Below are 26,198 nucleotides of genomic sequence, written 5' to 3' on the forward strand. Positions count from 1 at the left end.
ATAAGTAGACTCATATAATATTTGACCTTTTGTGACTGGCTAATTTCAGTTAACATAATGTCTTCAATATTTGTCTACATCGTAGATGTGTCAAGATTGCCTTCCAGCTTAGGGCTGATGCTATTCCGTTGCATGTATATATCCTACTGTGTTGATTCATTCATCCATTGATGGACACTTCAGTTGTTTCCCATTTTGGCTGCTGTGGGTAATATTGCTATGAGTTCTGGGGGTACATCCCCAGAAGTGGAATTGCTGGATCATATGGTAATTCTGTATCTAATTTCTTGCGGAGCCGCCATCCTATTTTTCCTTTCTTTCTTCCTTTCTTTCTCTCTTTTCTTTTCTTTTCTCTTCTCTTCTCTTCTCTTCTCTTCTCTTCTCTTTTCCTTTCTTTCTTTCTTTCTTTCTTTCTTTCTTTCTTTCTTTCTTTCTTTCTTCTTTCTTTCTTTTCTTTTCTTTCTTTCTTTTCTTTCGACAGGGTCTCACTCTGTCTTCCAGACTGGAGTACATGATCACAGCTCACTGCAGCATCAACCTCCCAGGCTGAAGCGATCCTCCCACCTCAGTCTCCCAAGTAGCTGAGACCACAGGTGTATGCCACCATGCCCAGCTAATTTTTGTGTTTATTTATATTTGAGACAGAGTCTTGCTCTGTCGCCCAGGTTAGAGTGCAGTGGTGGGATGTAGGCTCACAGCAGCCTCCACCTCCTGAGCTCAAGCAATTCTCATGCATCAGCCTCCCAAGTACCTGGGATTACAGGCACCCGCCACCACACCTGGCTAATTTTTGTATTTTTAGTAGACACAGGATTTCACCGTGTTGGCCAGGCTGGTCTCGAACTCCTGACCTTGTGATCCACCCGCCTCAGCCTCCCAAAGTGCTGGGATTATAGGCGTGAGCCACCACGTCCAGCTAATTTTTGTATTTTCTGTAGAGATGAGGTTTCACCATGTTGCCCAGGCTTCCATCTGTTTTTCATAGCAGTTACACCACTTTTCATTTTACATTCCCGTCAGAAATTCTCTACATCCTTGCCAATTCTCCTCCTCCTCTTTCTTTTCTTTTTCTTCTTCTTTCTCCTTCTTTTTTTGGGTAATAGCCATCCTGTTGGGTGTGAAGTGAAAATCTATTGTGCTCTTTATCTTTTAAGGGGAAGTCAAGGCTGGAGAAACACAGATACGTGCCGTGGCATTGCAGAGGCCCTTGGGCCCAGGCTTTCTAGCCCCGTCCTGGCTTCCATTCTCTGTCCTAAACCCCTTTGTCTCCAGCCCATCAAGAGAGGGCAGGCGAGGTCCGCCGACTGTTAGGGGCCCTGCCTTCCCTCCTGTCACAGCAGCAGAGTGGCTGTGACCTGGCAGAGGTGTTGGGAGGGTGGATGTCCCTAGGGGTCAGGAGGAGGTTTCAGTAACGTGAAATTGAAAGAGTTGAATCATTTCAACCATGGGGCATGGGGATAAAGGAAATCATGATACAGCCATAGAGTGGAAGATGTGCAGCCATTAAATATGGCTTTACGAATAATTTTTAATATCCAGTTTTTGGTAACGTGAAAACTGCTGATGTACTATAAAGTGGGAGAAAATAAATATAAAAACTTGCTTACGAGGCTGGGCGCAGTGGCTCATGCCTGTAATCCCAGCACTTTGGGAGGCCGAGGCAGGTGGATCGCCTGAGGTTGGGAGTTTGAGACCAGCCCGACCAACATGGAGAAACCCCACCTCTACTAAAAATACAAAATTAGCTGGGCTTGGTGGCACATGCCTGTAATCCCAGCTACTTGGGAGGCTGAGGCAGGAGAATCACCTGAACCTAGGAGGTGGAGGTTGCAGTGAGCCAAGATTGCACCATTGCACTCCAGCCTGGGCAACAAAAGCGAAACTCCATCTCAAAAAACAACAACAAACAAAAACAAAAACAAAAAAAATCTTGCTTATGAATGAAAAACAAAACCACCTTCAGAAAAAAAGGTTTGATAAAAATAGGCCAAATTGTTATCAGTGGCCACCTCCTGGATGTGAAATGGGTGATTTTTAAAATTGTTTTCTTATTTTTAAATTTAAATTTAAATTTATTTTTGGAGACGGGGTCCTGCTCTGTTGCCCAGGCTGGAGTGCAGTGGCGTGATCATGGCTCACTGCAGCCTCAACCTCAAGTGATCCTCCCACTTCAGCCTCCTTAGTAGCTGGGACTACAGTGTGTGCCACCACACCTGGGGAATTTTTTCATATTTTTTTAGAGATGGGATTTCGCCATGTTGCCTAGGGTGATCTCAAACTCCTGAGCTCAAGCAATCCACCCACCTCAACCTTCCAAAGTGCTGGGGATTACAGATGTGAGTCATCATTGCCCAACCTGCTTTCTTTATGTTATTTTAAATTTCACAGATTGGCTGGACGCGGTGGCTCACGCCTGTAATCCCAGCACTTTGGCAGGCGGAGGAGGTTGGATCACTTGAGCTCAGGAGATCAAGACCAGCCTGGCCAACATGGTGAAACCCTGTCTCTACTAAAAATACAAAAATTAGCTGGGACCAGGCGCAGTGGCTCATGCCTGTAATCCCAGCACTTTGGGAGCCTGAGGTGGGCAGATCACGTGAGGTCGGGAGTTCGAAACTAGCCTGACCAACATGGAGAAACCCCGTCTCTACTAAAAATACAAAATTAGCCGGGCGTGGAGGTGCATGCCTATAACCCCAGCTACTCGGGAGGCTGAGGCAGGAGAATTGCTTGAACCCAGGAGGCAGAGAGGTTGCAGTGAGCTGAGATGGTGCCACTGCACTCCAGCCTGGGCGACAGAGCAAAACAAAAAAAAATTTGTTTTGCAGATTTTCTATGGTAAGCACACACTCCTTTTATATTTAGGAAAAAACTGATAAAATAAGAGTGACCACAACTATTCATTAGGCATATGTGTTGCCAGGGTCTACTAAACACTCAGCTCTGCTTGATGCTATTGGAAGTTCAGGAATGAATACAAAGCTAACTGGCAGATGTGGGCATAGGTGGTGGGGAGGACTGGCCAGAAAACAGAAGGGTGATGAATGTAAGGGGAGTCAGGGTCTGGGCAGCCTGGAGCCCTCCAGAATGCTGCCCTTTGTTCACGAGAAACCTCATTCATGGGGAAGATACTGTGGGTAGGACTCTGGCTTTGAGTCACCTTGTGTCTGCAAGTGGCGCAGGCAGGCTCCATTGAGCTCCTCATCCATGTTCACCTGGTCCCTTGGCATAGCTGGCAGGAGTGAGCGAAGCTTGTAGCCTGTGAAACCAGGGATTTTCCTGCCCCAGGTTGACTATTACTTCCCTTGCATCATCTGTACCAGGGCAAAGGGCCTGGTTCCCTTGACTTCCATCATGGGAGCAGCACTGGCCCAGCAGAGGTGGGAGGGTGGGGACTCCAGGAGATAACCTTCCATGGCTCTTGGGACCTCTGACTAGTAGAAGAGAAGCCAGTATAATCCAACACTTAAAAGAAGAGATTCATTAACCAGTCTCTGGGTTCAGTTTCTTGGTCACTACTCACTGGCTATGACCTTGGGCAATGGCTGAGCCTCCTTACACCTCTGTGTCCTCATAGTAGCTATCTCATAGGACTAATGAAGGAATTAAAAGGCTAAATCCTTATAGATTATGCTTAACTTATAAGTAGTTGATTCCTATGGTCTGATTGAGAGTTGGATTCTAATGCTAGACTGCCTGGGCTCAAATCATGTTGGTGTCTCAGTTTCTTTTTCTTTTTCTGGCTTTTTTTTTTTTTTTTTAAAGACAGGGTCTCTGTAGCTCAGGCTGAAGTACAGTGGCATGATCATGGCTCACTGCAGCCCCAACCTACTGTACTCAAGCCATCCTTCTGAGTAGCTTGGGGTACAGGCATGCCTCACCACGCCTGGCAAATTTTTCTGTTTTTTGTAGAGATGGGGTTTTATCATGTTGCCCAGACTGGTCTCAAACTCTTGGGCTCAAGCAATTCCCCCACTTTGGCCTCCCAAAGTGCTGGGATTACAGGTGTGTGCCACTGCGCCCAGCCAGCATCGCAAGTTTTTCATCTATAAAGTAGAGATGATAATATGATCTACTTCAGATGATTATTATAAAGATTAAATGAATTAATGTAAGTAAAAGTGATTCAAACAGTGCTTGGCACACAGTAAAAGCTCAATAAACGTTAGCCATAGGCCGGGCATGGTGGCTTATGCCTATAACCTCAGCATTTTGAGAGGCCAAGGCGGGAGGATAGCTTGAGGCCAGGAGTTCGAGACCGGTCTGGGCAACATAGGAAGACCCTGTCACTACAAAAAATAAATTAGCTGGGCATGATGGCATGCACCTGTAGTTCCAGCTACTTGGGAGGCTGAGGTGGGAGGATTACTTGAGCCTGGGAGGTTGAGAGGCTGTAGTGAGCTGTGATTGTGCCACTGTACTCCAGCCTGGGTGACAGACTAAGACCCCATCTCTGAAAAATAAAGTTAGCCATAATTGGGGTCTTTTGCCACATACCAGTGTGACTCAGCCAGTTGTTTGTGGCTGGCAACTGCCAATTCATCTGATTGTCCCAAGAGCCTCAGTGGATTGGTCAGTGCCCATGATTCCCTTGCTAAATAATCTTGAATGTCACCATTATTCATTTTTACTATTATTAGTATTTTGGGTTCTATGTGTCAGGATCCCTTCCGGGTCGTATTTCATCTCACCCCCTGGCCAAGTCTTGGTTGAGGTGGTCCTGCCTCAGTTTCCAAAGGGTGCTGGTGATGGAAGGTGGGGTTCTGGGCAGATTGGGGTGAAAGCTGGCTGCTTTGGGAATTGTTTGATGAGCATTGAAGATGAAAACAGAGACTAAGCTACTTCTGTCCCTTTGCTTCCCTGCCCTTTTTGAAAAGGCACCAAAGCCAGGAAAAACAAACAGCCACCCACAAATAAAGAGGACCATGAAAATAACAAAATGAAAGAAGAAATCTTGCTTTAGTGGCAGGCTTGGCTGACAATAGGGTAGATAATGGGAGAGGAAATGCAGCCTTTGGAGAGAAAAAGAATGGAACACTTTGTTCACTGGAAGAATGAATGCTGCCTGAGGAAGAGCTGCTAAATTGGGTTGTCCGATGAGCGAGCTTGTGTTAGGGGAGCTAGTGGTGATTAGGCTTACATGAGGCACGAGTGTTGTCCCACCTAGAACCCCTGGGGTGGGCGACACCATAGGCTTAAGCAGGCTGCGCCAGCGGGAAGCTGGTGTGCCAATCTGGCTTGGGGCCTTGGCCACGGTGATCGCAGGGCTGCTGCTCACCTCCTCAAGGGCTGCCCAAGCTGGGAGCTAGATGCTTGAATCTCTTAGGGAGCCCTTAGACCTTCTGTCAAGGTATATATTTTTTTCTGGAGTGTTAGGGAGACAATCCCAGGGAGGAGAGGACGATGCCGACGTATGTTTGCTGACTATTTGCATTCAAGGCTGTGCGCCTGTCAACACTGCCTGGTGGCTTTCCTGGTGAATGAAATGTACTGACTCCTCTTCCTTTCTTGTACCACTTACCCATCTGGATCGTGGACCCATTTCTCCTGCCTCTGCAGTGAGTTAGGTGCCTGAGGTGGGAAGAGGGAGAGAAACCTTTCCTGAGCCCTTGGGATGCCAGGATGCTGTGTGGAAGTGCTCATTTTGGGAGTGGGCTATGGGCTCACAGACGCGTAGAGGCTGATATTTGAAATGCATTTAAGAAGGGCCTAGGCCGGGCGCGGTGGCTCAAGCCTGTAATCCCAGCACTTTGGGAGGCTGAGACGGGCGGATCACGAGGTCAGGAGATCGAGACCATCCTGGCTAACACGGTGAAACCCCGTCTCTACTAAAAATACAAAAAACTAGCCGGGCGAGGTGGCGGGTGCCTGTAGTCCCGGCTACTCGGGAGGCTGAGGCAGGAGAATGGCGTAAACCCGGGAGGCGGAGCTTGCAGTGAGCTGAGATCTGGCCACTGCACTCCAGCCTGGGTGACAGAGCAAGACTCCGTCTCAAAAAAAAAAAAAAAACAAGGGCCTTAGATGGCTGGGCGCGGTGGCTCACGCCTGTAATCCTAGCATTTTGGGAGGCTGAGGCAGGAGGATCATGTGAGCCCAGGTGTTTAAGACCAGCCTGGGCAACATAGTGAGATTCCATCTTTATAAAAAAAAAAAAAAAAAAAAGGTGGCAGGAGGCCTTGGAAACATACTGGTTTGGGGCTGAATGGTCTGGCTGGTAGAGGTTTCCTGGAAGCACAGTCCTTCATTTAGCTACCACAATACTAAGTGCCAGTCTGCTTTGTGCCAGGCATTGTGCTAAATATTTTCTATATAATAACTTATCAGTTCTCCAGCAAGCATGAGAGGAAGTATTATTAGCCCCCATTTCAGACAATGAATCTGAGGTGTGAAGAGGTTAAGTCTCAAGTATTCACTGAGACTTAATTCACTGAATACTTGTGTGCCAGTGCCTGGCACACAGCCGTGCTGAACAACTGTAATGGACATTTTATCATTGTCATCTAGATTAGGAGGTGAAGGGTGGAAAAGTGGGAAGCCACTGGGTTCTAAGTACCAGTGGCTTCTAAGTGGTTCTAAGTCTCAAGCATCTCAAGTTTTTCATCTATAAAGTAGAGATGATAATATGATCTACTTCAGATGATTCACTTGAGACTTAGAACCACTTAGAAGCCACTGGTACTTAGAACCCAGTGGCTTCCCACTTTTCCACCCTTCACCTCCTAATCTAGATGACAATGATACAATGTCCATTACAGTTGTTCAGCACGGCTGTGTGCTAGGCACTGGGCTTTGCCTATGTTGTCTTGTTTACTCTTTGAAACCTCACTAGTGAGTATATATTACTATTTGTCCCAGTTATAAATAAAGGCAGGAGCGTCATTTGAGCCCAGGAGTTCAGGACCAGCCTGGGTGACATGGTGAGGCTGAGAGAGTTAAACTAGTTGGCTAGTTAAGAGGGATACTGGGTTTGAACCAATTCTGCGTGTCTCTCAGAGCCTCATTTCACCACGTACTGTGAGGGCTTAGTCTACATGGCTTAGATTTGTCACCAAGCAGAAGCCAATGCTGCCCAGCCTACCCCAGTACCGGGAGAAGGAGTGTTTGGCAAAGGTGAGATTTCATCAGCCTGGCAGGTAAACACGGCTGTTTGCAGACGGGTTGCGCCTGTCCTTTCCCCTGTCTGTGGTCATCCCTGTAGTCCCCACCTTCCTCTCCCTCCGGGGTTGGCAGAAGGCTGCAAGGGTTAATGGAATAGCACTTCACCCTCGTGGGCTCCAGAGGAAATGAGGGAGCTCATGAGTTCTGCAGAGCTTTTGTGTCATCAGTCGAGGAAGGGAAGGCACCGTGGCTTGGCCAGATAAGCGGTGGCACTGCGAATGTGGGGCTTCCTTGGCAGATGTGTAGCCTTTCCGCCTGTTTGCACTGTGGGGCACCTGCTGGGGCTTCCAGGGTGGTTGGGGACATCAACAGGGCATTCAGAAAACTGATAACCTAGGCTAGGGAGGGAGACCTCCATGGAGCAGATGGAGGAGGAATGCTTGTTTGACCATGTTGGGGAAGGGGGTGGCGGGTGGGTCAGGGAGCAAACATTTTTTTGATTTTCACAAACACCGTCATATTCAGTCTTCTCTACCTCTATGGGGTAGGTATTATTTGTTCCATTTTAGAGATAGAGAAACTGAAACTTCCTCATGGTCACACATCTAGTGGTATGTAACAGAGCCAGTCTTCAGACACAGGTCCATGTGATAAAGTCCTTTTTCCATTAGCCACACCAGGAGGCTTCCCAGCAATGCTGGGTCATCACACCCACCCACCTGCCTCCAGAAGAGGTGGGCTGGCTGGGGAGGAGAATAGGGTGCCAGTCCTTCTCCCCCTTGCCCTTGGGGGTAGGGAGGGAGAGGGACTCCTTCCTCCTTTAGGGCTCTTTCTCTTTACCTCCTTCCCTGAGCATATATTCTATACCAGATTCTATAATTATACCTTATCTCTTACTCACAAAATAGTTCCTGGAGTCTCTCTTTTACACATGAAGAAATGGAAGTTTTGAGAGGTGAAGTCTTTTCCCTAAGTTGCCAGAGCTGCCTGGGTTTCTTTTGACTCGGTTTTCCTTGGCCATGACTCAAGTCAAAAACAACTGCAATCCTATAAGAGGTGAAGACAGTGGCCATTCTACCTTTGCTGGACCAGAGCCTGTTATTTCGCGCTGAGGAGAGTGGCCAGGGCATCAGCAGATAAATGAAAGGATGTGGATTTAGACATCAGTGAGGCCTGAGTTCAAATGCTACTTCTACTGGGCCCTGAGTACGACGTTCCAGCCCCCTGAGCCTTAGTCTTTCTAGTGTTCTTGTGAGGATTAAGCAGGGATGTAAATGAAGAGCCTTTCACTTAGTGTTTGCAGCCAAGTAAGTGCTGTACCACCGCGTGCTTGCTTTTTGGCTTTTTGCCTCCCATTCCTTTGGTCAATATTCAGGGCTATCCCCCAAGGGGCCTTTGACATGGCCAGTCAGCCTCAGCTGCACAATTTCTGCATCTCCTGGCCCTAGGATGAGCACTGTCCCCGCAGGAAGCCAGAGGTGCTCACCTGTCCAGGCCACAGGCTTGGCCTTGCCATTGGGAGACAAGGATGAGGCCTGCCCCTGCCTTCTAGCACCACTGGGGTGCAGGAGAACCTGGAGACAGGCTTGGGTCCTAGAGGCAGGAAGGCCCCCAGAGAATGACCTCCTGGAGACACTGTTGACCTCTTTTCAGTTTGGGCCTTCTGGAGGCCCACATCACACTGGGAGCCCCAGCGGCGCTTTCAAGCGGTCCCATCTGTCTCTTTATTGACCCACTCACTGGGTTGGGAGAAGACTCAGGTGCCTCCAAGGCCCGAGGACCAGGTGGGAACATCACAGCTACAGTGTCTCCCTGGCCACTGCTTTCCTTTGTGCCCTTGGGCCAGGGTCAGCTGAGTCACGGCAGCCACAGAAGCTCAGGCTGGACTGTGATTCTGTCCCTGAGGCGCTGCGGGGAAGCACCTCTTCTCCCATGCTTGGGAGTTTACCCAGTCTCTGTCTGGTGTTGGCCGCTCTACCAGGTGAATGCCACCCTGGCCACCCTGGAAACAGCCGAGGGAGTGTTGGCTGTGGCCCCCCTGAGCTGGGCTAGACCAGACCGGCCGCGCCCTGGATCTGATCCCCCCCCAGGGCCTCCAGAGGCTGGAAGGGGAGAGAGGCACTCTTAGGAAAGCTTTGTCCCAAGCCTACAGCCAGTCCAGCTCCCAGCTCTGAGTAAACATTAGAGATAGGATCGGGTGTAGCCAGGAAGGGTGGCAGGGTGTGGTCTGTGAGAAGAATGGCAGGATGTGGCACCGGGGCACTGTTCTGGGCACCCACGCCTTGGGCTATTGTTTAGGGCAGCCTGAGGTTCCCAGCTCTCTGGAGGCTTTCAGAGGAAGTGGCATTCCCCTGGGACTCAAGCCCTGCCCCACTCCTGCTGCATGGATTTCTTTCCCTGGTGATGCCCCTTGGCACCACCCACTCAGGGCAAGCTTGGGAGTGGGAGCTAGCAGTGGAGGGGGCTTAGTGTGTGCCCAGCGGGGAAATGTAGCCATTGACCCTCTCAGAGGGTCTGCCTGTCTGTTCAGGCTTCCTGTAGCCCAGCGTCTGAGTCACCCGTCATGCTACGATGACTGGAATTTATCTTTATCTTCATCTAGATATTTTTTGTGGGGGGAAGACTGTCGTTGTGGAGGGAGGAAGGGCTGACAGTAAAAACTCCTTTGATTCCAATCCAACAGGGTCGGTGGTTGAGTGGTTAGAAGAGGAAGTGGCTGGTGATTTGTTTTGGGCAGAAAGGGGCTAGGTGTGTGTGCACCTGTGGGTTGGTGGGGGTCAGAGGGGCCGTGACGGGGCAGGTTGTGTGGAGGAGAAAGGAAGAGGATCGGCACCTACAGCGGGCTTTGTCATATAAGGGCCATGCTTTGAGCCACTGTCCCTCCTTGGAGGCGGGTGCCTCTCTATACCTTGTCCCAGGTGCTGGATTTGGGGGCCCCAGGGCCTGGCAGGCACCAGCTGAGACTCTGCGTGTCAAGGGTAAGATGGCTGGAGCCTTCTTCTTAGAGGTCTTCACTTCTTAAGGATGCTCGCTTGGGTGAGATAAGACCAAGGAGGAAGAAGAACAGAAGAGGGATTGTGAGGTGGGTTCCTGAGAAGGAAGGGAGGGCAGAGCGGAGATGCTGCTCAGCGCCCCAGCTGGCTGATGGCCTCTGACTCTATACAGTCTTTTTTTGTTTGTTTGTTTGTTTTTGAGACAGAGTCTCACTCAGTCACCCAGGCTGGAGTGCAGCAGTGCGATCTCAGCTCACTGCAACCTCCGCCTCCTGGGTTTGAGCTATTCTCCTGCCTCAGCCTCCTGAGTAGCTGGGATTACAGGCGTGCACCACCATGCCTGGCTAATTTTTATATTTTTGGTGGGGATGGGGTTTTACCGTGTTGGCCAGGCTGGTCTTGAACTCCTGAACTCAGGTGATCCACCCGCCTCGGCCTCCCAAAGTGCTGGGATTACAGGTATGAGCCACCGCGCCTGGCCATTCTATATAGTCTTGAAGCAGTGCTGCCCAAAAAGCTGTGTGAACTTGACATCTCCTGACCTCAGTTTCTCTGTTTGTAAAATGTGTTAAGATTGGGCAAGAGGCCGGGCGCGGTGGCTCAAGCCTGTAATCCCAGCACTTTGGGAGGCCGAGATGGGCGGATCACAAGGTCAGGAGATCGAGACCATCCTGGCAAACACGGTGAAACCCTGTCTCTACTAAAAAATAAATAAATAAATAAATTTAAAAAAAAATACAAAAGATTGGGCAAGAGAGGAAACCAGGCACACAGGAGCACTTCCAGCTGAGCGAGGGGCTGATGGGCTACCCTGTGGACTTGTGGCCTCTCACCACAAGGCATCAGACTAGGGTGGAAACTGAGGGAGCCCAGTAATGCCGGCATCCTGTGGACCCAGGGTTCTCTGGCTTCTGGGCATTTTGGGACAGCAGAGTTTGAGGTTACTGACCTTAAAACCTCCTGCAGAGCCACATGGAAAATCACTGAAGCAAGGAGCATGCTGTGTAACAAAGGAGTAAAGGAACTTGAGGGATTATTTTAGTTTCTGGAAAGTCTAAAGGGAGACTTAAGGGCGGACTCCAACGGGGTCTTTAAATCTAAAAAGTATGGAAAATGTTTCTTATCTGACCCAAGGTAAAAAGAAAAGGAAATGGACTCGCTTTGCTGCTTGGGGTATTTAGGTAACTCACAGGAAGAACTTAGACCCAAGGAAGAGACAGCAGAGGATAATTGGGTGTGGGAGAAAAGCCTGAGAGAGCAGGAGCTGTCTAATAGTCCTAACAGTATCCATCACCTGTTAAGCATCCAGACCTGCTTTGTGCTGTGCTGCTGAACTCTTTGTCACTCTCTTGTCATTCTAAGAATATTTATTGAGCACCTACTGTGTTTCAGGCACTGTGCTAGGCTCTGGAGCTACAATGATGAGCAGAAACAGGTACATTTTTGGCTGCTGGGTGAATCCAAAATAATTTTTTTTTTTTTTTTTTTTGAGACGGAGTTTTCGCTGTTGTTGCCCAGGCTGGAGTGCAGTGTCATGATCTCAACTGACTGCAACTTCTGCTTCACAGGGTCAAGTGATTCTCCTGCCTCGGCCTCCCAAGTACCTGGGATTACACACCTGGCTAATTTTGTGTTTTTACTAGAGTCAGGGTTCCACCATGTTGGTCAAGCTGATCTCAAACTCCTGACCTCAGATGATCTGCCTGCCTCGGCTTCCCAAAGTGCTGGGATTACAGCTGTGAGCCACCGCGCCCGGCAACTCCAAAATAAAGTGTGTAAAGGTATCATTACCAACTGTGACAAATACTTTTAAGGTCAAGTTCAAAATGCCATGAGAATGTAAAATAGGTACTCTGATAGGGTCTGGTGTTGTCAACAGAAGGGTCATCTCTCCATGTTGAGTTTCTTATTCCCATTTTACTGAGGAGGAAATGGGCACAGAGAAGTTAAGTTACTTGCCCAAGGTTGCACAGCAATGATTGGTCAGAGTTGGGATTCAAAGGTACCCAAGTCTGTCTGACTCTAGAGTCTTTTCTCTCAACCACTTGACTCTCAGAGCATCTTGGACTGCACACAACTTATAGATAGATATTCACCCTGTATTATTTAATCTTCATGGACACCAGTGAGATATGGGTTATTGTGCTCATTGTAAGGATGAGGAGACAGGCTAAGGGAGGTTAATTAACTTGACTAGGTTCACACATGTTAGCCTGTGGCAGGGCAGGAATTTAAACCCAGGTTGTTGGATTCAAACCCTGTGGGTCTTCCAAGTTGTCCCCTGACTCCCTCCAGCACCCTTGTTTTATAGACACAGCTTGCAGGGGTGAAACAGACTGTGCAGAGACCCCCAGCTGCAGAGTGACAGAGCAGTGACCACATAACGACCCCTCTCTTTCCATCTCGCTCCCTTTCCTCCCTTATCTAGTTGATCATGGGACCATCACTCCTCTCTCTGGGATGGTTAGGGTCTGGATCCTGGCACTGATGCTCTTCACAGAGACACCTGCGTCTCTCTGGGCCATGGCAGGCTGGGGCTTGGTTCCCTTAAGACCAGACAGGGCAGGGAAAGGAGCTGCTCTTCTCAAGCAGACCTGTGCTTGGGGAGGGGGAGAGGGAGGTAAAAGAGGCACCCAGGGACCCTCTCCCCCAAAGGTGAGACCCAGAGATGCTCTCCAGTGGGGGCAGGGTGGCACTGCGCCTGGGCTGTTGCCTTTTCACAGACAAGTGGGCCCAGAGGATACCAACTAAGGGCCAGTGCCCAGCACCTGCCATTGAGCCAGACACCTGTGAGGATGGAAGGGCCCTTGTCTGGGCAGGGTTATCTGGTGGGCACCAAGCCCTAGTGAACAGACTGACACCTCTAAGCTGGCTTGGCTGGTCACCAGGAGCCATTGCCTTTGTGCTGGAGGCCGGGGTAGGCCGCTAAGAGGGCCAGGAGACAGGCTCCTTAATATAAGGGTGATCCATGGTGCCTGGCTGGAGGGACCGTTTAGGCTAAGTGTGTGTAAAAGCTCAAAGGGAGGAGGTGTCCTAGTGTAGCACTGTCCAACAGAAATATAATGGGAACTGCATGTGTAATATTTGCTAGTAGCTACATTAAAAAGTATAAAAAGAAATAGGTGAAATGAATTTTAGTGATATATTTTATCTAACCCAACTTATCCAAAAAGAATTTCAACTTGTAATCAGTAACCATTATTAATGAGCTATGTTACATTCTATTCTGTGTACTAAGCCTTTGAAACCTGGGGTGGGTTTGATGCTTACAGCACATTTCCGTTGGGACTGGCTGCATTATAAGTGCTTAGTAGCCACATGTGGCAAGTGGCTGCAATCTTGGGCCGCGCAGTCCTAGGGTTAATTAGGACAGATGATGGCCTCCTTTGCCCCCACCATCAGCTCCAGGGATGGATGGTTGTTCACCATCCCCAACTGGGGAGACCTTGGACTTTTGTGTCCTGCTCATCTGACCATGCTCCCGGAGGCTGCGGCTGCTGCTGGGATTTCTGGGCTGCAGCAGGAAGGCTTTGAGGTAGGAGCTGGAAGCCCCTGAAGTTGGGACAGAATGAAGGAGAGACCCTTAGGACCCAAGTCTGGAGTGAGGAGGGACCCAGTGGCCGGCCTGTGCCCGCGGTGGGTGTGAGTGAGGTGGTGCAGAGCCAACGGATCAGAGGCCCACAGGCCCGCATTGTGCGCCTGTCACACTTCCTTTGGCTTTATTGCTTTTGTCCAACACCCTATTGTCTGGCTTCCTTTTGTCCCCCATTCAGTGCTGCTGCCTTTTATTTTCCAGCCAGCCTGGTTGTTTTCATTTCTTTTGTCTGAAGTTCCTGAGAGGAAGGTTTTATTTTCAGCGGTTTGATTAATTCACAGCTTGAGCCCAGGGTTTGTTTGTTATGTAATTGCTGCCTTCGGCTTCAGGATAAAACCCCCTCCCCGACTGCGCCCACTCCCACTTCTCACCCCCCTGCTCTCGGCCTGGCTCTGAGCCCCTCCCGGTGCCCGGATGGGCTGAGCCGCCTGCTTCCTGGACGCTCTCCAGGCCCCTGGGCTGCAGGAGGGAACCCCAGGGCGAGCTGGGCTGGGGTCTCTTCTCTACTCTGCATCTAGGTGGGATGGGGCCTTTCTTCTTATGGTCAGGGAGGCCCCTCTCTGCAGTGCCCTGTCCTGGGACCCAGCCCCTGGGGAACCCTACACTTTGAAAGTGGGTGAGCAGGAGAGTCTGATCTGATCGGCAAGGTGAAATCAAATCAAATACACATGCACTCATGCGCTGCCTTCCCACCAACGTCTCTGTCAACGACCGAACACATGTAGGACGGTGGTCCTGCAAGATTCTACTACTGTATTTTTGCTGTAGCTTTTCTATATTTGGATGTTTGGATACACAAATATTTAACCATTGCATTACAATTGCCTACAGTATTCAGTACAGTAACATGCTGTACAGGTTTGTAGCCTGGGAGCAATAGGCTATACCATCTAGCCGAGGTGTGGAGTAGGCTGTACCATCTAGGTTTGTGTAAACTTACTCTGTGAGGTTTGAATAACAAAGAAATTGCCTGGTGATGCATTTCTCAGAACATGTTTATGCTATTAAGTGTTGTAGGACTGTATAGTCATCCCACTGTATCTGAAATGGTTGGTTCCAGGACCTCCAAAGGTACCAAATTGTGCTGATGTTCAAGTCCCTGATATAGAATGGCATAGTATTTGCATATAACTTATGCACATCCTTCTGTATACCTTATTTTTATTTATTGTTATTATTATTATCATTATTATTATTTTTGAGACAAGAGTTTCACTCTTGTTGCCCAGGCTGGAGTGCAATGGTGCCATCTCTGCTCACCACAACCTCCGCCTCCCAGGTTCAAGCAATACTTCTGCCTCAGCCTCCTGAGTAGCTGGGATTACAGGCATGCGCCACCATGCCCGGCTAATTTCGTATTTTTAGTAGAGACGGAGTTTCTCCATGTTGGTCAGGCTGGTCTTGAGCTCCCGACTTGAGGTGCTCCACCCACCTCGGCCTCCCAAAGTGCTGGAATTACAGGCATGAACCAACACATCCAGCCAGTTGTTATTATTTTTGAGATAGGGTCTTGCTCTGTCACCCTGAGTGGAGTACGGTGGCTTAATCATGGCAGCTTCAAACTGCTGGCCTCAAGTGAATCCTCCAGCCTCAGCCTCCTGAGTAGCTAGGACTACAGGCGCATGCCACCATGCCCAGCTAAATTTCGTATTCTTTTGTAGAGACAGGGTCTTGCCATGTTGCTCAGGCTCATGAGCAGCATAGCAAGACCCTGTCTCTACAAAAAAAATACAATACTCCTGGCCTCAAGCAGTCCTCCCACCTCAGCCTCTCAAAGTGTTGAGATTACAGGCATGAGCCCCTGTGCCTCTAGATTATTTATAATACCTAATATAATGTAAATCATATGTAAATAGTTTTTGCACTGTATTGTCTAGGGAATAATGACAAGTCTACATGTTCAGTACAGATGAAATTTCTTTTTTAAATATTTTCGATCTGAGGTTGGTTGAGTCCATGGATGTGGAACCTATGATACAGAGGACTGATTGTATATATTTTATTCAATTATAATATTTACTGGCTGGGCGCGGTGGCTCAAGCCTGTAATCCCAGCACTTTGGGAGGCCGAGACGGGTGGATCACGAGGTCAGGAGATCGAGACCATCCTGGCTAACACGGTGAAACCCCGTCTCTACTAAAAAATACAAAAAACTAGCCGGGCGACGTGGCGGGCGCCTGTAGTCCCAGCTACTCCGGAGGCTGAGGCAGGAGAATGGCGTGAACCTGGGAGGCGGAGCTTGCGGTGAGCTGAGATCCAGCCACTGCACTCCAGCCTGGGTGATAGCAAGACTCCGTCTCAAAAAAAAAAAAAAAAAAAAAAAAAAAAATTTACTTATTTAAAATACTCTACATGTACTGTATTATATACAATACATGTTTCATAATACATAACAAACATTTTACAGAGTTGATGCAATCTATCCAAATGCATCCATACATAGTTGATGCAATATGTAAATACCGTACTGCGCCTGGGATGTTTAAGGAATTTTTTACTGTAGGGATATTTTTACTATATCTGATTTTGGCCTTACATACCTCCCCTAAACATCTAATCACCATGCAAAAAAAAAAAAATGAAAAAAATTATTTAACAGTGCTTTTCTAACTCGTGCATATCAAAATCACCTGGAGGGCCTAACTCCCAGGGATTCTGATTTGTGGGCAGGACGGACCCATGACTTTGCCTCTCAAGCCCCCAAGGCATACTGAAGCTGCTGGTCCTTATACTGCATTCCAACTAGTAGTGGTTTAACAAACACCAGATCATGTGATGGTATTTGGAAATGTAATACACAAGAAAACAATGAAACACCAGATCAGTGCTTACTGGTGCCACGAACTGTTCTAAGTACCATATAAATATCAACTCCTAGTTCTCACGGCCGCCCTGTAGAGTAGGGACTCTTACTATGCTCATTTTACAGGTGAGGAAACTTGAAGTACAGAGCAGCTAAGCAACTTGCCTTAGGTCACTGGGCTAGTCAGTAGCTGAGGCAGGACCCATGCGTAGCTGGAACCTGCTGTGTGTTCCCACTAGAATCCAGAGCGCATCTCTGGATGCGTGCCCCAGTGACTTTGGAGGATAGGCATCTGCTGCTCTGCCCAAGCCTGGCATGACCCCTGGAAACCACTCCCTGAGATGCTACCATTGCTCGGCTCCTCAGATGTCCCAGGCCGTGATGTGACAGGAAAGGAACAGCAGGTGCAGAGTCTCAAGAGGGTCTGCTAGGTATACCAGCTGCTTAAACTAGGAACTACAAACTCAAATGCCTATGGTGGCCATACTCTAAGTGAGAGATTCTAGCTAGATATTGGAAAATATTTTTCGTAAAGCCAATCATCTCAGTCTGTTATTCCCCCCGTCCACCCCTGCCCTTTTTTGTTTTTATTTAAAGAGATAGGAGTCTCACTAGGTTGTCCAGACTGTCTTCAAACACCTGACCTCAAGTGATGCCCCTTCCTCAGCCTCTTGAGTAACTGGGATTACAGGCATGAACTACCATACCTGGCTATTTCCCCCCTTTTGATAGATGCATGAAGTAAGAAATCATTTACTTTTACCTTGTCTCCACTGTAAGAAGAAGACTATATGTCTTCTATATAGAAGACTATACGTCTTATATAGTTAATACTTGGTTTCCTTTTTGGGGAGTAATAGGACCGTAGAGGCTAAGGTAGACTGGCCTGTCCATAAGAAATACCCGTTACTCAATTCCAGCCAATATTTGCCACAACGACAATTGAGCTAGAAGTTCAAATTTAGATTTTATGTGCTATCTTTTGACTTTTAAGTTTTGGTAAACTAATTATAAAAATGCATTTGTAGGCTGAGCGTGGTGGCTTACGCCTGTAATTCCAGCACTTTGGGAGGCCGAAGTGGGCAGATCACCTGAGGTCAGAAGTTGGAGACCAGCTTGGCCAACATGGCAAAACCCCATATCTACTAAAAACACAAATATTAGTTGGGGGTGGTGGTGCGTGGTAGTTCCAACTACTCGGGAGGCTGAGGCAGGAGAATCACTTGAACCCAGGAGGCAGAGGTTGCAGTAAGCCGAGGTCGTACCCCTGCACTCCAGACTGGGTGAGACTCCGTCTGGGGAGTGGGGACGGGAAAGCATTTATATACATACAAACACACACAGACAGATGCTCAGTCTCTCTCTCTCTCTTTCTCTTTCTATCTCTCTCTCTCTTTTCCCAACTCTTTTGGGCTCAGAGACAGCCAGTCAGTATCTGGCCTCGTTAGTTGGGCTGGTCAGTCCACTAGTCCTGTAGTCCCAGCATTACACAGGCAGCGCGTGCGGAAGCGTGGGCCCACTTTTCTCTAGAACTTTTTGTTTAAAAAGCGAAAAACAAAAAAGCATGAAGGATACAAGAGCCTTTGCTGATTTTTTTCTGTGGGTTCATAAGTAGGCTTGCCGCCCTTTCTGTGAGTGTGCCCGTGTGACGGGCACCAGGAGGCACTTGGGTGGGGTCAGGGGAGCAAACAGGATCACTGCCTCTGGGCGGAAGTTTATGACCGGGGACTCACCTCAGCTCACTCTGTCCCTCCCCCAGGATGTCCATGAGGAGCCCCATCTCTGCCCAGCTGGCCCTGGATGGCGTTGGCACCATGGTGAACTGCACCATCAAGTCAGAGGAGAAGAAAGAGCCTTGCCATGAGGCCCCCCAGGGCTCAGCCACTGCCGCTGAACCTCAGCCTGGAGACCCAGCCCGGGCCTCTCAGGATAGTGCTGACCCCCAAGCTCCAGCCCAGGTTTTCAGGGGCTCCTGGGTCAGTGTTCCCGCCCTGCCTTCATCCTCACACCCATGCGCTGTACCTGCGCTCTCTGCTAGACTGGGCAGGCCCACTCCCCTAGATGGCAGCAGATACAGGCAGAAATGGTGATCATAGGGGTAAGACACCGTGTAGGGAAGCAGGGAGGCACTGCCAAGTTCAGTCTGAGGCTGGAAGCAGGGCCACCTATCAGAGGAGGATCTGGATTCACGCCTGCGCTCGCTCGCTCACTCACTCACTCACTCACTCACTCGCTCGCTCGCTCACTCACTCACTCGCTCGCTCGCTCACTCACTCACTCGCTCGCTCGCTCACTCACTCACTCGATAGTGACTGTTCACCTATGTGTGACCCAGTCCTTGTTTCTGAGGACTCGATGGGGAGATAGAACACACATGCTAAAGTTTGCCTTAAAAGTCATCTACCAGCTTTTTCAGGTGATTTGGGAAAATCAACCTAATTACCCAAGCGAGAATTAGGTCACTGTTAAAGATGATACGGTTTTTCACCCTTAAAACAAGAGAATTGAGCTACATGATTAATAAGGATTCTTGCAGCTCCTACAAATTCTGATTTCATATAGGAGATGTAAAAAGGTAACATATAATTAAAATCCAAATAAGTGAAAATGAGGAGAGTTATGGGCTCTAAGAAAAAATCCAGCCTGGAGGAGGGGGTTGGAGGGTGGGGGCACTGGTGATCAAGGAAGACTTCCTGGAGAAGTAGAGCCTCAAGCTAGGCCTTAAAGAATGGGGAGGACTTTGATGAGAGGAGTGAGGCAGGCAGTGGGGAGTTTGAGTAACTTTTGCCAGCCCCTACCTGCTCCCCGTTGCAGCCCTGCTGGTGTAGTGGGTGTGTTCAAGGGAGTAATAATTAGTAGGTGACTTTTGGCCCCTGATTGCAATGGCAAACCTCATTCACATGCATTAACTCCCTTGATCCCAGCAACAATCCTGTGACAGAGGAGGTATTAATATTTCCATTTTTAAAAGAGGGAAGTCAGGTTCAGAGCAGTTCAGGGACTTGTGTGGGATCAAGCATCGTGTGAGTCACTGAGCCTAGACTGAAACCCAGGTCTTTTGTTTTGAAATCTTCTGTTCTTTTCCTGAACAAAGCTTGGGCAGGTAGAGGTCAAAGGGGCCTCCTGAGTGGAGAAGTAGGACCTGGATAGGGCTGGGATCCCTCAGGGTACACATCTTTGGGGTTCCCAGCCCTCCCTGCAGCCTGTCCCCTTCTCCTGGGGGTGATGGTGACAATTCAGTATGTCTTGCAGGACTGTAGCTCTCCAGAGGGTAATGGGTCCCCGGAACCCAAGAGACCAGGGGCGTCGGAGGCTGCCTCTGGAAGCCAGGAGAAGCTGGACTTCAACCGAAATTTGAAAGAAGGTAGGATGTCTGCCCTAGTTAGAAGCAGAGGCCTGAGGCAGGAAGGTGTTAAGACGGTTATTCCTCACCCCTTTGCTATCTTCCAGTGGTGCCAGCCATCGAGAAGCTGTTGTCCAGTGACTGGAAGGAGAGGTTTCTAGGAAGGAACTCTATGGAAGCCAAAGATGTCAAAGGTGAAGGCCTGTCGGGGGTGGGGGAGATGTTTGAACCCTATCTCTCTTCTGGTCTGGCCATGCAGCCTGGTTCTGTAGGGCAGTTCTTGGTACCCTCATACCTATCCTGTGCCATCTGGCTCCTGCCTGGCCTTAGGGGTCATCACCATCCCTCACCTGGGGGCCCCAAGCACTAGGTCTCACTCATCCCATGCAGGAGAGGCCTGGTAGGAATCAAATCCCATGACTCTGAATCTGGGCTCTCACCAGGCACCCTTGTGACTTCAGGCATGTCATTGCCACTTCCCAGGTCTAACCGCAGCATGAGCAGAAAGTTCTCTTTCACTCTAATTAGTTCTAGGTCAGTTGGACCTCACTAAGTGAATGAGCAGTAGTGATTAATGGGCTGCTGCTTGGGTTCCTTAGAGTGATTTTTTGTTTTGTTTTTGCTTTTGTTTTTTGGGGGTTTTTTTGGAGATACCGTCTCCCTATGTTGCCCAGGCTGGAGTGCAGAGCCACAATCTTGACTCACTGCAGCCTCAACCTCCTGAGTGATCCTCCCATCTCAGACCCCTGAGTAGCTGGGAACACAGGCACCTGCCACCAAGCCAGGCTAATTTTTATATATTTTTTTATAGAGATGATGTCTTACTATGTTGCCCAGGCTGGTCTCAGACCCCATGGGCTCAAGCAGTCCTCCCACCTTGGCATCTCAAATTGCTGGAATTGCAGACATGAGCCACCCACCGCACCCAGCCAGAATGGTCATTTTTGCATTGTCATCGATCACACCCACAGAGGGAACTTGAAAACCATAGAGATGCTCAGGCTCCATCCCCACTTACTGAATGGGAACCCTGGGGCATGGTAGGGGCCTGGGCCTCTATACTTCTCAAAGGATCCCTGAGTTATTCCGACGTTTAAAAAAAAAGAAAAAAGAAAAAAAAAGGTCTGTGGCCAGGCACTCAGGAATAAATTGCTGCATCAGACAGGAGCTAAACTGGAGATCAGGGAAGCACTAACATTTTTTGGTTGAGGACCACGTTCCAGATCCTGGACTAAGAGCTTTGCATATATTAGTGCTTCTTTTTTTTTTTTTTTTTTTTTTTTTCCTGGAGACAGCTCGCTCTGTTGCCCAGGCTGGAATATAGTGGTGCGATCTTGGCTCACTGCAAACTTCGCCTCCTGGGTTCAAGCAATTCTCCTGCCGCAGTCTCCCGAGTAGTTGGGATTACAGGCATGTGCCACCACACCTGGCTAATTTTTGCATTTTTTTAGAGATGGAGTTTTACCATGTTGTTCAGGCTGTTCTCGAACTCCTGACCTCAAGTGATCCACCTGCCTTGGCCTCCTAAAGTGCTGGGATTACAGGCGTGAGCCACCACGCCTGGCCTCTATTAGCTCATTTATCCCTCACAGTAACCCTCTGAAGTGACTATTATTATGCCCACTTAACAGATTCTAAAAACCCTAAAGTGCAGAGAAATTGGTAGCTTGCCTAACAGCTCACAGGCAGCACGGGTTGAAATGGGAATTTGACCCCAGAGCTGTCTTGCTTCAAAGCCGGAGTGTGTCCCACTGGATCCCTCTGATGGGATGGTTGTCCACCCTGACCCTGTGTGGTGCTTAGCACTCGAGGACATTCAAGAGGCCCAGGGCTCTGGGGCTGAGATGTCCCACTGTCAGCATTTTCAGGGGACCTGGGATTCGTGGCTAATAGGGGAGAACTTCTAGGCTAGTAGTTGCCAGGTAGCAGCATGAAGAGCCCCCTTCAAGGCAAGCATCTTGTGTCATTATCTCTGCGGCTCAGCCCCTCATGGTCCTGGGACATAGCAATTGCTCAATAAGTTTTTGATAGATGGGTGGATAGATGGATGGATGTATAGATGAACAAATAAAAAGTCTCAATGGGGGCTGTTTCACTGTGGAGCAGGGACCCAAGAGAGCCTAGCAGAGAAGGAGCTCCAGCTTCTGGTCATGATCCACCAGCTGTCCACCCTGCGGGACCAGCTCCTGACAGCCCACTCGGAGCAGAAGAACATGGCTGCCATGCTGTTTGAGAAGCAGCAGCAGCAGATGGAGCTTGCCCGGCAGCAGCAGGAGCAGGTAGGTCCTGTTCGGTGGGTGTGGCTTTCTTTCCAGGAAAAGGAGTGTGTCAGGACCTAGAGAAGGGTGCCTTAGGGGCAGGCCTCACCAGTGCAAGCTGGGGCCTGGGGGCAGGCGGGGCAAGGTCTGTGACCAGGGGCTGTAGGATTCCCACCTGGACTGATTCATGAGCCCTTGCGTGGGGTAGGGTAGGAGGGTTTGAAAGGGACTCTGCAGGAAGAGCAGTTTGCGGCTTCCTACCCAGCCTCCTGGTCCTGGAGGGAGGGATGAGCTTCCTACAAAAGGATAACCAATTCTGAGGGCTGACTGCTCTGTTCCCTACTGCCACCCCACTCCGCGGTTTGCCCCACTGTAGAAAGCAGGACGTGGTTAGGGCTGGGCAGGCTCTGGGCACCAGGGCTAATGTCCGTGACCCCCTCTGCCTACTTTTTCCCTCTCCCAGATTGCAAAGCAGCAGCAGCAGCTGATTCAGCAGCAGCATAAGATCAACCTCCTTCAGCAACAGATCCAGGTAACCGGAAGGGAGACCCAGAGAGGCACAGGAGGTGGTTGAGGGAGTTGACACCAGCCTGGAGGGTGCTGGGGACAGGGGATGTGCACCGAGTTAAAGCACCAGAGCAGAATCACTCAGGCCTGACCCGAGGAGGGTTATTTCTGTTCTAGCCCCCAACCTGTCTTCTGTCCCTGATTTAAGGGAGGAGCCTGGCATGTATTCCTCCCCAGCTGAGATCTGAGGGCAGGTAGACAGGGGCCCACAGAGGTGGCCTAGGGTCAGAGGGATCCTTTGGAAAACTGTCCCTGCTTTATCCCCTGTGCCTCTTGTCCATAGGTCCATTCTCTGTGTCGTAGGCTGACCATAGTTGGGTAGCTCTTTGGGTCCCTGGGGACTCACACAGGGTTTCTTTGCCTTCAGCAGGTTAACATGCCTTATGTCATGATCCCAGCCTTCCCCCCAAGCCACCAACCTCTGCCTGTCACCCCCGACTCCCAGCTGGCCTTACCCATTCAGCCCATTCCCTGCAAACCAGGTGAGTGAGAGAAGGGAGGTTCCACCACGGCAGCCAACCTGTCCTGAGGTCAGGGAAAGCGCCCTGGAGCGACTCTTATCCATTAATTTGCTATGTGAACTTTTTGGGCCTCTGTTTTGGATCTGTCTGGTGGAAGAATAATCCTCTTTTTCTGAATCTTGCTGAATTTCACTGAATTTCACTGGGAGAATGAAAAGAAATAGCATACTGAAAAACCATAAAGCCCTTTCCAGATGTGAAATGATGTAGCAATCCAGGTCTAGTCTCCCCAATTCGAGTACATTTACTGTGCCAGAATATTAATATCTGGAATATTGCCGGGTACAGTGGCTCACGCCTGTAATCCCAGCACTTTGGGAGGCCAAAGTAGGCGGATCACTTGAGGTCGGGAGTTTGCGGCCAGCCTGGCCAACATGGTGAAACCCCATCTTTACTAAAAATACAAAAATTAGCTGGGTGTGGTGGTGCATGCCTGTAGTCCCAGCTACTCAGAAGTCTGAGGCAGGAGAATCGCTTGAACCTGGGAGGCGGAGGTTGCAGTGAACTGAGATTGCACCACTGCACTCCAATCTGGGTGACAGAGCGAGACTTCATTTAAAAAAAAAAAAAAAAAATCTGGAATATTAACTGGGGTTTATAAATCTCCCAAATTCTTTTTTGTTTGTTTGTTTGTGTTTTGAGACAGAGTCTCACTTGTTCTGTCACCTGGGCTCTGGAGTGCAATGGTATAATCTCAGCCCACTGCTGCAACCTCCGCCTCCCATGTTCAAGCAATTCTCCTGCGTCAGCCTCCCAAGTGGCTGGAATTACAGGTGCACACCACTATGCCTGGCTAATTTTTGTGTTTTTAGTAGAGACAAAGTTTCGCCATGTTGCCCAGGCTGGTCTCCTGACTTCAAGTGATCCTCCTGCCTCGGCCTCTCACAGTGATGGGATTACAGGCATGAGCCAACATCTCCCAAATTCTGACAGCCACGATTCCTATCTTCACACTCTTGCCCCTGCCTATACCGTGTCACTCTGGCCTTCCACCCCATCACTGAAATTCAGCAGACTGGCCGTGTGTCAGACAAGGGTGTGGGACCTGATGGTGCAGGGCAGTTGAGGACGGAGCATGGAGTCTGGGATTTATTTTCTAGGCTATGGGTGCATGTGAACATTAGAGTAGTGAGTGTGTCATTCTGGCTTTGAGGGGTAGGGAGTGGAGGCCAGAAGCAGGACCTGCTGAGGTGATTCTAGCAATAGGGGATGATACCTGAACTAGGGCAGTGACAGAGAGTTATAGGGACAGGGCAGAGATGCTGCCCATAATTACCCCAGGAGTGTGGACAGCTTTAAAGGCAACCCGTGCTAGTTCATTGTCCCTGTTCCACAGGTGAGAAAGAGACAGAAGAGGAAATTCCCTGAGGCCTATAGGCTGTGGGCTTGGGTAGACTGCTCAGCCCCACCCGCTCTCTGCTCCTGCCTGGTTTTCGCCGGGCACTGTAGGGTGGTGTGAAGGGGAAACACAAAAGGACTGAGAAAGCCAGGCCCCATCTTCATCCATTCAGGGGCTGTAGAAAGACACCATGGACTGGGTGGCTCATAAACAACAGACGTTTATTCCTCACATACAGTTCTGGGGGCTGGGAATTTCAAGATCATGAAGCCAGCATATTCGGTGTCTGGTGAGGGCTGACTTTCTGGTTCACAGATGGCGTCTCTCACTGTGTCCCCAGGTGGTGAAAGGGGTAAACAGGCTCTCTCAGGCCTCCAATCTCATTCCTGAGGGCTCTACCCTCATGACCCAGTCACCCCCCAAAGGTCCCACATCCTAATTCTATCACATTGGGAATTAGATTTCAACATAGAGGGGCACAAACATTCAGACCATAGCGTTCTGCCCCAGACTTTCCCCAGGTCATTTTCTTGTCATATGCAAAATACATTCATTCCATCCCAAAGGACACCCACATCTTAACTTGTTCCAGCATCAGTTCAAAAGTTTCAAGTCCAGAGCCTCATCTAATCTCACCTAGGCCGGGCACAGTGACTCATGTCTGTAATCCCAGCACTTTGGGAGGCTGAGGCAGGAGGACTGTTTGATGCCAGGAGTTCAAGGCCAGCCTGGGCAACAAAGAGACCCTGTCACTATGGAAAAAAAAAAAAAAAAAAGCCCAGCATGGTGGCCTGTGTCTGTGGTCCCAGCTGCTTGGGAGGCTGAGGCAGGAGGATTGCATGAGCCCAGGAGGACAAGGCTGTAGTGAGCTATGTTTGCAACACTGTACACCCTCCTGGGAGACAGAGCGAGACATACAGAGGCAGAGTGAGGCCCTGTCGCATAACAGACAAAAATAATAACAAATCTCACCTAAATCAGTTATAGGTAAGACTCAAGGTATAATTCATTCTGAAGCAAATTCCCCTTCAGAACTGAGGAATGAATTTCTGAGGTCTGTAAGCTGTCCAGTTTATGGCACTTTGTTTCAACGGCCCGAGTGGACTAAGACAGGCCCAGTGTGGAAGTTTCCAGTTACCTGGGGGAATGCGGAGTGGAGAAGGTTGAAGGTGAAGGACAGAGCAATTCCACACCATTGCAACTCCCCATGAATGTGGAGGAGAGCCGTGGAAGCAAGGGGACAGTGATCTGGTCAGGGACAGGGCCCTCAACTGCTTTCTGGGCAAGTGAGGCAGTAAATAAGGTGTCGGAGCCTGGGACGGGCACGGTTGTCTCCCTCTTTGTTTGCTCCAGAGACTAAGCAAGCAAGGTCCCTTGCAAAAGCTGACTGCAAACAGTGGCCCTCCCTAGCTCACAAACCTTACACGGTGCTCTGTACCCACAGCATGGGCTCCACACTCCTGACCTCAGCCTTCACGGGCCTCGGAGCCAACCCGGCCCTCATGGCCTACCTTATTCCCCACAGCTCACCCTCACACACCCCACCACCCCATCTCCACCTGCCCGAATCCTGCCCATGCTGCAGGCACTAGCGCACACCTCGGCTCCCACAGGGAGCCTGCTCTAGTTACCCCAGCTGGAGCAGAGTTCTCTGGTGCTCTGCCTGTGTGGCCCTCATCA

General features: G+C 49.6%; 1 protein-coding gene across 2 annotated transcripts in view; it reads left to right on the forward strand.

Moving 5' to 3' along the window:
- SOX13 (SRY-box transcription factor 13) overlaps positions 1-26,198 on the forward strand; it is a 56,986-nt gene that overhangs the window by 23,628 nt on the left and 7,160 nt on the right. For both annotated transcript variants that reach the window (XM_033195555.1, XM_033195553.1), the window contains exons 2-7: positions 18,250-18,466; positions 19,743-19,854; positions 19,941-20,027; positions 21,940-22,112; positions 22,555-22,623; positions 23,026-23,140. In XM_033195555.1, the coding sequence (XP_033051446.1) occupies positions 18,251-18,466; positions 19,743-19,854; positions 19,941-20,027; positions 21,940-22,112; positions 22,555-22,623; positions 23,026-23,140 (772 nt within the window). In that variant the 5' untranslated portion in view covers position 18,250. The remainder of the gene's footprint in view (positions 1-18,249; positions 18,467-19,742; positions 19,855-19,940; positions 20,028-21,939; positions 22,113-22,554; positions 22,624-23,025; positions 23,141-26,198) is intronic.

Source organism: Trachypithecus francoisi, unplaced genomic scaffold, assembly GCF_009764315.1.
Source record: "Trachypithecus francoisi isolate TF-2019V2 unplaced genomic scaffold, Tfra_2.0 Lachesis_group5, whole genome shotgun sequence".
Classification (NCBI taxonomy): domain Eukaryota; kingdom Metazoa; phylum Chordata; class Mammalia; order Primates; family Cercopithecidae; genus Trachypithecus; species Trachypithecus francoisi.